This window comes from Ambystoma mexicanum, chromosome 1q (genome assembly GCF_040938575.1).
Source record: "Ambystoma mexicanum isolate Mex_15411 chromosome 1q, UKY_AmexF1_1, whole genome shotgun sequence".
In the NCBI taxonomy this organism is placed as follows: domain Eukaryota; kingdom Metazoa; phylum Chordata; class Amphibia; order Caudata; family Ambystomatidae; genus Ambystoma; species Ambystoma mexicanum.
Window position 1 is genome coordinate 807,602,013 of NC_090922.1, and position 12,637 is coordinate 807,614,649.

At 44.7% G+C, this 12,637-nt stretch overlaps 1 protein-coding gene across 1 annotated transcript in view; it reads left to right on the plus strand.

The window, feature by feature from the left end:
* The window catches only part of SHCBP1L (SHC binding and spindle associated 1 like), a 1,561,452-nt gene that overhangs the window by 1,163,565 nt on the left and 385,250 nt on the right, over positions 1-12,637 (plus strand). Inside the window, exon 7 of the mRNA XM_069635012.1 lies at positions 11,639-11,792. Within this exon, the coding sequence (XP_069491113.1) occupies positions 11,639-11,792 (154 nt within the window). The remainder of the gene's footprint in view (positions 1-11,638; positions 11,793-12,637) is intronic.

Sequence of the window (12,637 nt, forward strand, 5' to 3'; positions counted from 1 at the left end):
TCCTAGTCGTTGTCACTGCTGTAGATTGCTTTTGTGAGGGCATTTTAACAATTCGCCCACTACGCAGTCTCGAGGACATCATATATTCTTATCCTATGGTCTACAATGAACACACACCAACGTTCCGTCTTCACGTAAACCAGTTAGACTAACTAGCTGGTATTTCCCACAAGTCGCATACAGTGCCTCTGGGCCAAACCCAATGTACAAATAGAGAGAACTCAATAATGTTCAGAACTCAATACCTAAGAGCGCTCAGATCGCAGAGCAAACTTGATTCTGACACGTGGTTATACACTTCACGTACTCACTCTAGTTTGTGTTCAACACAAAAACAGGGCATTGAAAGTATTCACATGAAGTGCTTAGTGCAGCAATTTAACTGATTTGCTTCCTACAATACCGGAACCGGCTTGTCTCGCCTCTCGCACCCGAACAGCCAAACAGCCGTTACACTTCCTGCACACTTCGGGTGCGTGCGCATGGGTGCACGGGCACAGTGCAGAAGTAGGGTGTCGGGAGCGGGTGGGCAGAGCGAGGGAGGAGCAGGCGCCAAAACACTGCAATCAATAGCAAAGAAGGACTTTAGTTATATTGCAGGCAGTCAGCGATAAGCTATTAGTAAGTCCAAATAGTCCATAATAAATGGATAAGTCCTAACGTGATACTGACTAAAGTTATTCTGCTCGTTTTGCCTCAGTAGACCTTCTCCTTGCGCATGCAGCATCTAGTGCGGGGGAAGCGGGACACGGGCAGGGATTATAGCCAAACAGCCGTTACACTTCCTGCACACTTCGGTTGGTTGGTTTCATTAGATCTTCAGGATGCTTACTTTCATATGCCCATATAATAAAAGCACAAACAGTGCCTGAGGTTCGCGGTTGGTGGTACTCATTGTCAGTTTTGGGTTCTGCCATTCGGGCTCACCTCTGCCCTGAGGATCTTCACCACGCTTATGGCAGCAAGTCACCTCAGTCGAACTTGCCACTTCGTTCACAAGCTGGGCTTTTCCCTGAACTTCAGAACGTCCCACTTGACATCCTCACAAAAGTTTCAATTTATTGGCGCAGTCCTGATTTCAGCCTCGGGAAAAGCCTCACTACCCGAGTTGAGGGATCAACATCCCTCGCAGATGGTCCAAAAATGTCGGAGTGCCCAACATCTCACAGCCTACAGCTTCCTAAGGTTGCACGGCCTCTTTGCATCCTGCATTTTTCTGGCGCCAGAAGCTCATCTGAGAATGAGGTCCCTTCAGTGGGCTCTCAGATCTCACTCAGATCCCAGTGGTCTCAATTCTCATGCAGAATGACAGACCTTCTCCAGAGCCCGACAAAGGTCGACCAGGATCTCCTGTGGTGGGCCCGCCAGGAGAATATAATGAGAGGAGAACCCTTTTGGCAGCCATGGCCAGAGATGACAGTTGTGACAGATGCCTCCCTCACAGGATGGGGAGCGCACATGAAAGATCTTTCAGTTAGCGGACACTGGTCTCAGGCTGAGTCCAGACTTCATATTAACCTTTTAAAGCTGAGTGCAATCAGATTAGCTCTGATGGCCTTCCTACCCTCAATACGGGGGGAAGTGTCTAAAACCTCTAACATAACTTTGACAACAGAGCAGAAACCCCTTAATAGATCCAACAAGCCATCACACAAAATGGCTCGCCTACCTAAGAACACCCAGGCAAAAAAAACAGCCGTAGAGAACATAACCTCTTTTATCAAAGGGGGATTAATCAATGCCAGATCATTAACAGCCCATGCCATAGACATTAATTACCTCATAACTACCAATGACCTAGACTTCTTAGCTATCACTGAGATGTGGCTCCAAACCACATCCGGACCACTGCTCTCACTAGCCATCTCAGAAAATTAGATAGGACAGAATGGCTACTAAAGGTGGAGGTGTTGCCTTCATCGCGAAAATATCATTAGGTCTTAGGCTTGTCCCTATCCAAACATTCCCTTCTGGAGAACTCTTAACAATAAAACTATCTTTGTCGCCCACGCAAACCATAACAGTAGACAGGTTGTACAGACCTCCAGGTCCTCTATGCTCCTTCGAGGAAGATATTACACTACTCCTGGCAGCCAACTCTAAACCAGGCTCACAAGTCATGCTCCTAGGAGACTTTAACTTAGGACTACATGACCCTAAAGACACCCATGCATCGGCTGTCGCCAACACTATTGCAGAACTAGGTTTCTCGCAATGAGTTTCCCAAGCTACCCACAATAAAGGCAGACTATTAGACTAGATCACTGACCTAAATTGTGACATCAATATCCCCGCTAACCAGCCTTGTGCTTGGCCTGACCATCACCTCATCCTCATCAAAGTACAGGACACCAATCAATCCAACCTGGATAAACCAGTGGCGCCTCCCAGAGTCTCCAGAAACATGCGCAACGTAACAGCACAAAGATACTCCTACTACTCCAACCTATCATCAATTCATTTACATCCAATGACAACCCAACCTCAATAGTCGACCTGTATAACACAACGATACTTAACGCCATCAATAAAATCACCCCACAAAAAATGCAAAAAGCTAAACCTTGCTCACACCTGAATACTTGGTTTACCCCTCTCCTCAGAACCCTGCGCAAGAATAAAAGAGCTGCCGGCACCCTATGGAAAAACCTCCCCTCAACAACCAACAAAAACAACTTCACAACAGCTTCAGCCACCTATAAAACAGCAATCTTCCAAGCCAAATGCGAATCCTACAACAACAGAATTACCAAAGTTAAGTCGAACACGAAAGAATTATTCAGTATATTCTAAGAGCTAGAATCTCCGACCGCACCACCGGTCTCTTGCATTAAGGATAGCACTTGGTGCACTGATACTCAAAAAGCTCTCTCAGACAAAATTGAACTCCTTCAAACTAAAACAGAGATGAAAAAAATAAATTTAGCTAACAATACACCCCATCTTGAAACTCATCACCCCTTCCGGACCGACATGACCTATTCAAATTCTCCCCCCTCGCAACCAAGGATGTCGAGGACATAATTATGAGTCTAAAACCCTCCAGATGCCTGGCCGATGTTTGCCCAGCAACAATCATAAAAGAGACTGCAAAGGAATTGGCTCCCTCTGTCTCTTCCGTAATAAATGTGTCCTTTGCAACCAACACAGTACCTACCAACCTAAACGACGCCTGGGTACTACCTCTCCTAAAAAAAAAAACTACCCTTGATCCAAATACCCCAACAAACTCTAGACCCATCACAACTGTCCCTTTCCTCTTAAAGATTCTGAATAGGGCAGCTTATCTGCAGATCCAGCATCACCTGGAAAATAAAAACCTACCAGGGCTCAGCTAATCTGGTTTCCGTCCCAGACATAGCACTGAAGCAGCACTGATAGATCTAGTAACACAATTGAAGACTATAAAAGATAAAGGTAACTTAGCCCTCTTGCCGCTACTAGATCTATCAGCTGCATTTGACCTAGTGGATCACAAAACGCTTTGCAACCACCTCTCATCTGTGTCTCATTTCTCGGATGATGCCACCTTGTGGATTCAGTCCTTCCTTAATAATAGAACTACCAGAGTGTTTGCTCCTATAGCATCAGCCACACCTATACAAGTCACCTGCTGGGTCCTTCAGGGCTCGTGCATCTCCCTGACGCTTTACAATATATTCACAAAACCCCTATTCGATGACCTAGATCATTTTGGTGTCTCCTACACTAATTAGGCGGACGACACCCATATCCTGATCCATATAACCGGAGATTACAACACAGACTCTAAACGTCTAAATGACATCGACCTAATTATCCAAGCATGGATGACTAAACACGGACTCTGTCTTAATGACGAGAAGACAGAGTTGCTTCTGGTAGGAACCCAGGCCAGACTCAATAAACTGGATACTCAATTTAATGTCTTCAGTATTGATGGCAATAACATCAAGGTCTCCAAAGATGTAAAAACCTTAGGTATTTACACTGACTCCTCACTCTTTGTCGAGACAAATCACTGCAACTGCCTCTACGACAGCTTATACCTGCAAGCTTATTAATGCTTGCAGACCATTTTTTACAACTAACAATTGCATTACTCTAGCTAGGGCATTAGTGCTATCAAAGTTAGACTACTGTAATGCCTTATACCTAGGCACTAACCAATATAACTTAAAAAAGTTACACATCTTCCAGAAAAATGCGCTTAGGTCAGCAACCAACTTCCCTAGAGCCCTTCACATCTCAGATTTGAGACTTAATGTACACTCGTTATCTACCAGTCAAAGAATTAGACTTAAAACACTATTATTCACTTTAAAATGCATAAACAACGTAGCACCTAGGTACCTCTGCGACAAATTCAAATGTAACTCCTCGGATCGACCAACTAGATGCCTCCAATCTAACTGCCTTACTGTCCCCTGGTTTAAGCAGGTAGCTGCTTCCCGGTTTTAGCAGCCAAAATCTGGAGCTCATTACCTAATAGCATTAGAGCTGAGCAGTCCTTCCACAAATTTAGAAATAACGCAAAAACTTTTCTAATTCAGAATTAATGTTAACTACCTATCACTATGTACAGATGTCTAATGTTTCCAATAACCCAATGCAATTGTACATTTCTTTCCCCCTGCTTAGCCCATCAACACTTTGTAAAATAATTCTTGTTGAGGCTCATTGTAACCAATGACTTGATGTAACTGTAAATATACTTGTTGTTGAACTGTAAATACACTGCCTTGCATCTGTAAGAAATGTGCCCAGATGCCTCAGGGCTTGGTGCGCTTTTTAAATAAATACAATACAATAATGATGGACAATACAGTGGCCATGCACTACCTCAACAAGAGAGACGGCATAGGGTCACTGCCCCTGTGCAGAGAGGCAATGCAGGTCTGGTTCTGGGCACTGAGAGATTGAATCTCTCTTCTGGCAGTTCATCTATCTGGAGAAGAAAACACGGCGGCAGATGCTCTGAGCACGAGTGAGAGTTATCTCCGGATGTTCTTTTGGAGATCTTCGCCCTTTGAGAAATCCCTCAAGTGCATCTGTTCACGGCCAGTGACAACAAGAAATGTGAACTGCTCTGCTCCAGGAAATTTCCCCAGAGAGGAGCTCTAGGGTATGCGGTGGTGATGGACTGGCAGTTTCGACTGTTGTAAGTTTTTCCACCAGTCCCCGTCATTCCTCATGTCATCAGGAGGTTTAGGAAGTTCGGGAAAACCATGATCCTCATTGCTTTGGTTCGGACCAGGAGAACGTGGTATCCAGACCTTCTGGAAATGGCCATTTGCCTTCCAATTCGTCTTCCCCAAAGAGCGGACCTACTCTCGCAAGAGGGAGGTCGCATTCTTCACCCAGAGATCAGGACTCTCAATCTTCACGCCTGGTGTCTGAGAGGTTGAGATAGAAGGATTGAGACCTTTCAGAAGATGGGATGGAGGTGTTGCTTTTGGCTAGAAGACTAGCAACTGCATCCCTATACCGCTGCTGTTGGAAAAAGTTTCGCGGCTGGTGCAGGGAAAAGAAAATGGGTTCTTTCACATGCAAATTTCCCACTGTTCTTTCTTTCTTGCTCCATTTGTCCCATTCAGGGTTACAAGTGGCTACAGTCAAAGGCTACTTAGCGACACTTTCAATTTTTAAGAGATCTCCTGATGAGGGATCTTACTTTAAAGTGCCGTTTGTCATACAGTTTCTAAAAGGACTAACACATTTGTTTCCACCAACTCCTTTTATCGTACCATCATGGAACTTGAACTTAGTGTTAAAGTACCTGATGGGGGCTCCTTTCGAGCCATTACATATGTGTCCTTTGAGGATGCAAACACTTAGGACTGCCTTCTTGTTAGCTATCACGTCTGCCTGCAGGGTAAGCGAACTGCTGGCCCTGTCTTCAAAACCACCTTTTATGCCCTTTTTCAAGGACAAGGTAGTGTTGAGAGTCCGTTAATTTTCTCTTTTGAAAGTGGTGTCGGAATTTCATCTAACGCAACGTATAGTCTTACTGACGTTTTACCCATCGCCTCATCCATCAAAAGGAGGAGAGAGGCTTCATAGGTTAGACCCTAGAAGGGTGTTAAGTTACTACATTTCACTAACAGTTTATATTCGTAGGGATGACCAACTTTTTGTAGAATACGCAGGACAGAGGTTAGGTTTGGCGGTAACAAAGCAAACCATTTCAAGATGGATAGTTATGTGCATTACTGAATGCTACTCACTAGCGCAGAAAGACTTGTCGAATGCTTGAGGGCGCATTCCACTAGAGGCGGGGCTGCTTCTTTGGCTCTGGGAGGAGGGATGCCTGTATAGGACATCTGCAGAGAGGTAACTTAGTTGTCCCTTCTTACATTCAGCAGATTTTATTGCCTAGACTCTGACAGGAGAGGGACCAAAATTTGCCAAAGCTGTCCTCCATAACATCAACAAATAGAAATTCTTAGCACTCACCTCCTAAGACAAACTTCTCTGGGAGTGTATCAAAGATGAGGAATACATTGGAGGAACAATCCATTCGAAGAACAAATTACTTACCTGTGCTAACGTTCTTTCGACTGGATATTCCTCCCAAGTATTCCTCATTGCCCTCCCATTCTTCCCTTCTCGCTTGCCAAGAATTTCTGTGTTTTACACCTTCCTTTCTTGCAACGTCACATTGGTCTCCATTGGTGACAAGGCATGCAGAATAAGGCGAAAAAACTAGAATTTAATTAAGGCGCGTGCTTCATATACCAGCATCAACATCACGGCTGAGGACAGTACGGAGGCCGTCGAGGGCCATGACTTGACACACCGCGCAACGCTCAACTCTATGAAAAAATATTTACGAAGCAAGCTGCAAGCAGACTTGGATGTATCAAAGATAAGGAATACGTGGGAGGAACATCCAGTCGAAAGAATGTTACCACGGGTAAGTAACTTGTTCTTCTCATATGTATTTTTGTGTTATTGGAGTGTTGATTTTGATTCCATGTATACATGGAAAAAACATTCAAATATATATGGTGAGGCGCCTATTGAAAGTTAACCTCCAGCAAGGTGGTTACACATATGCCCCTCTTAACCAAGCAGGTTCTTTAAAATTACTTTCCCAGGTAATATTTGGTTAGATACTAAGAAATTACAAACTGTTTAAGAGTCTCTTCTAAGAATATTACTCGGTCTAAATTAGATGTTTTCAGTATCATCAATACGAATGGAGCTCTCTACCCCAACCCCCCACAGATCCCCCCACTCTCGCTAACCACCACTCTCTCTAACCCTCACTCTCTCTAACCCCCACCCCCCACTCACTCTAACCCCCACACCCACCCCCACCGCCCACTCTCTGACTCCCACCGCCCTCACTGTCTCAAACACCCCCGCCCCCCACTCTCTCTAATACTCACCCCCCACTCTCTCTAATCCTCACCCCCACTCTCTAATCCCCTCCACCCCCCCACTCTCGCTAACCCACACCACCACTCTCTCTAACTCCCTGAAAGCCCCCCACTTTCTCTAACCCCTGCACCCCCACTCTCTCTAACCCCCACCCACCCAACTCTCTCTAACCCCCGACCCACCCCACTCTCTCTAACCACCCACCCACCACCCTATTTTCCGTATCCCACCCTACCCCCTCTCACTATTACCCTCTCATCCTCACTCACACTTTATTTCTTACCCTCTCACCCTTCTCTGTCATATTTCCTCTTGCTAATCATCGATGGCATGCTCTGCCAATGGCCTCCTCCCTTGCTCTATTCCCCTTCTCATTCTATTGCACACCCACACCCTTTATCTCATCCTCCTTTGGAAACTTTGCACTCTCCTCCTTGCATCCTGGTGCCTATAAATGCAAAATGCAAAGAATAGCAGTGAACGCCCACACTATTGGCATTGCCAATGCTTGTTGCTACTGGTCATTGGAGAGGAAAATTATTCTCCTAAAGTGTAATTTGGTAACGTGTAATGTGAAGTCCTTTACCTTTCATCTGTCAGAATCAGGTGTACTAAAGGACTCCTACATTTATTTAGTTGCTATAGGCACCTGCAGGAGTGCGCCTTACCCCTCTTTTTCTACCTTTAACCCTGTCATCACTTTGAAGGCTTTTTAACATTTGTTTCCACCCGTGAAATATCTGCATGCGATGTTGGACCCCTATTTTGTCTTAAAAGCCATTGACCAAAATTCTTTTGACCCAATGACCACATCAGATTTGGTAAATTATGAGAAGGTCGCTTTTTTGCGGGGTGTTAGGGAGAAATCTCCAGAATGGCTAATTTCCCTTACCTACTGAGTCCTTCAGCAGCTTTGCTGGATTTCTAGGATTTATTCTAGGATTTATTTTTTTCACCTGATAAGAGTGTGAGCCTTTTTTCCCACTCTTACATGTGTTTTGCCGTGTGTGTTTAACCTTTTCTTGTGTTCTTGGACTGTGGAGCTTCACCTACTCCATAGGCATCATCTTTTTACTGTGTGTTACACTGCACCTTCAGTGCAGTAACACAGGGTTGTCTTTTTTTAGACTTCCCCACTCTGACTCCATTTTTCTGGGACTGACTACTGTCTCCCAGAAACATGTAAAGTTGCCATTGACTTTATTAGTCTTTTTAAACTCACAGACCCAGTACAAACTATCTTACATAGAGTTCTGGAAAGGGTTAATTATTATCCCTTTTTGTCTGTTTCTCATGGAACACTGTTTCGTTCCCTTTTCATTAAGACTTCGCTGGTGGCAGTGGTAACTATCCTATATTTCCTACCGCGGTTATCTTAAATAGCCCTGGTAGTGTTTTAGGCTATCCTAGTAGCCTCAAACTTAAATCCGATGGCCCATATAGATTTTTATACGTTTCCAGCTGGGTTTATTCGCCATTTCTTTTTGTAAAAGTCTTTCTCTTATTCTTCTCTGCGCAGCACACCAGGGTTGATTCCTTTGTTCACCGTCCTTTCGTGGGCTTCTACACAGAAGCCCTCCTTAGGCACCTGAATCTCTGAGGGGGACAGGATGTGAGGGAGGGGTTTGAGACTCCCTGCACAGGGTCTCCTTGGAAACCCATGTCGCACTCTAGCATGATTGGCTGAGGTGACAGTCCCGGCGGGACAGCCACCCTGCTGTGTGATTGACAGCCAGGCTGTATGAATGGGGGAAAACTGCATAAAAAGCAGGTCTCTTGGGATTGAAAGTCAGAGTCGCCACTGGAACGAAAGAACCGAAGAGGAGCTGACAGAAGAGGACCCCTACAACAACTGAACCGCCCGGTGAAGCCCTGCTGCAGGTCCGAATCTTTATACTCCGACAGGGAAGATCTTCAAGGAATCTTCTCCCCTTGAGCTGGTGGGAACAACCAGTTCACCAAACTGCTTGCCAGGTCTCCCTTCTCTGTTCGAATTTGCTGTACAGAGCTACAGTGAACCGGATAGCCAGGAGGAGCGGACCCTGCTTGCGTTTTAAGGAGCGCACCTTTTATTCGTTGCTTTGCTCTGCTGCTGGTTTCTTCCCTGGGCAATGCAGGACCCTCCAGTCTTCCTATTTCGTGTCAGTCCGACAGTCGCTTCAGGAACTGTGTACCTGCAGGACCTGCCAGGAACGTCCGCCTCAGCTACAGCCGCCTTCTTCATTTCAGGTACTGTTCAAATCCGGTTGTTCGTTCCGTCCAGCCGCGGTGAAAGTGTGTGAATCCTTTCGCCAATCCGAGGGCTTGTCCTTCTCCACTCTTTAAAGTAACTTTTTGTCTGACCAACTTCGTTCTGAACTCTTGGCAAAGACTTAACCGTGAACTACCCTGAACTGTGTGATCCTGAGCAAAGACTCTGTTCCATTGACTTTAGCCAGGTGCCTTGAATCTGATTTCCTCATTGTAGTTCCTTTTTCTAGTTTGCCCTGCTTAAATAACTTGTTGGTGCTGCTCAATTTCTATGTAACCTTTGTCTTTCCCTCCCTTTAAAATTGCTGGAGTGCCATTTTGCTCACACATCAGTTTGAGCTTAACTTGTCCAGAATCTATTGGGTGCGGTGTAGTGTATTGGTAACGTGATTTTTCAACTGCTTTACTTTAGTGAAATATTTGACAACTGATGTGTAAATAAATGTATATTCTTTTACGCAGAAATCTTGAGTCAGTGTTTGTTTGAATCATAGTAATTGCTGTCCTTTGTGTAACTATTGATACTGCTCATTTACTCTTAAGATAAGTCTGGCTGCTCAGCCATCGCTACCACTTTACTGTGTAGTACAGGCTTGTACCAAAGGTGAATTTGTACTGTCACTTGTAGTCTTAATTGTGTGTGGTGTTCCCAAAGGGTACTGCATACAATTCTGCCTAACGGAGGGTTACATCAGCCAGGCGTATACATGAAATACAGGCGTTCTGCCTTAGAGATTTTTACAGTGTCCCACAAGGAAAGGTTGGCTTTGTGGACTCATCTGAGTTTTTTCTACCAAATATAGGATCATCATATCAATCAGTTCATTCTGATCCTTGCATTTTTCCCCAAACCTTTTGAGGCTAAAAGAGTATTCCGTTGTCTTGATGTTCAGAGAGCAGAGGGAGACTAACAATGTCAGAAAAGATAACACCTATTTGCGAATTTTGGAGTTTTGCAACCAGGCAGAAACGTTTTATCCATTGTATCCATTAGTATCCATTGCGCTCTGGATACTAGTTTGCATTTTTAGGACTGGCCCTCATTAGTTTGGCAGTGCAGCAAAAAAGTGGCAGTAAGTCCGTGACCGCCACTTTTTCTACACCGCCAAACTACACGTTTGCCGGTGGGGGTAACCTGAGGTAAATTACTCCCCACTGGCAAAAAACAGCCGGTATTACCGGTGCCGATAATACTGGCATTACCGGTGCCAGCAATGCCAGCCATTCCCCCCGTGGAGTCCTATGAGACTTCATGGAATGGGGAATTAGCGCCATTGCTGGCACCTGCAATATCCAGGAAATTCCAGGATTTCAGGTGCTGGTAATGTTAGGTCCGTTTTCTGGTATCTCGCCGGAATTACCAGCGAGAAACTAATAATGAGGGCCAATTTCTTCATGGAAAAACCGCTCCTAAGGGTGTCCACGCTCACATGGTTAGGACTTGGGCTACTTGGTTCGCTTTCCAGACAGAAGTGACACTGGATGTGATTGCGAAAGATGGAGATGTTTGCTTGGTAGTCTAACATAATTATTAAAGAAAGGGGACGAGACGTAGGAGTAAATACGTTACTTGCTGTACTCTCCATGATTATGGGTCTCTCCCACTGGGACGAGACCAGCACATTTTGTACAGCAAAAAACGAATGTTTCTTCAAAACATTCCGATATGGCAGGTGCCAGCAAATGTGCAGAAATTCTCCCTGTCCCATTTTCCCCGTCGTTTGATGGGGAGTGTAATTAGTTCTTATTATGAGGAACAGCGGTGGGGCTATATGGGTTTATGGGCACTACAGAGTAGGCGTATAGTAGGCCCTACAACGATGAGTAACATTTACTTTATGGAACATAAGCCAGCATACTGTCAGGCAAGGTTTGCAATTGTATATTTTACAACATAAACACATATGTAAAGTGTCTCTCGCTAATTATTAAATATTGTGAGTATCTCACAAGTATGCCAGCACCTAACACATTTTCTCAGTATATTCATGCATTTTTTATTTGTTGATCTTTTCCTCTTCAGGTTAAAGATTTTCCCGCTGACACTCTACTACAGCAACACGATAATTTGGACACAGCTTTGGACAATTGCTATTGTGGAGATACCGTTGTAATTTTTCCTGGAGAGTATCAGGCTGTGGGCCTTGCCTTAATTACAGATGACATCACCATAAAAGGTTATCACTGTTCTGCATATATATTTTCATATTCAACCAGGCAGATTAAATATTGTACGTTTTTGATTCACATACAATATATTTTAACATGATATTTAAATGAGTACAGTTCATGGTCTGTGACAGGACAGTAACCTCCTGTGTTTGTGACATTGAAAGGCCTCCATTCCCAATATTCATCGTTGTTCAAGACACACGGAAGCCAATGGGTAACTTGGCCAACCGTACAGGCTAAAGTCATTAGCAATAAGGGAACTCTACTAGTGTGTTATGGCAAAGATATTTCTACTGTGCTTCCTGAAAAATAAAGATAATTGTGATAAGAAAGCACACACAAAATACCACACACAAAATGAATGCATAAGGTGCCACAAGTGTGACTGTAACGGTCTCAGGCTGGTGCCATCTTGATAAGATTTCTTCATGGTTAGCTGATAAACTAGCAGCCACCAGTAGAATAAGCACCCGACCTAGCGCTAACTGTGATAGTTAACATCTGCGTCAAGACTGAGTTGCGTCAAGACTGAGTTTTCATCTGCAAGAATTCACAGAAACAGCATTATTATAATGCAGATGCAAGCAGGGCTTGAGCAGGTTACAATCAGGACCATTTCAGCAGGAATGATGTCATGTTGCAAGGAACTGTCCCAATGAATGTTCCCCATTTGACATTCTGGGACTCCAAGGAGTTTGCTGGTCTGGAAACAAGGGTGCTGGTAAGCTCACCGGCACCCTTGTTTCCGGACCAGCAAACTTTGGGTCTGTCTGACATGGGGCTGTGCCCAACAGGTCTGATTCTTCCGGGCGCAGCGGCCCCAGTAGGCAGACCCGTCATGAAAGTACCG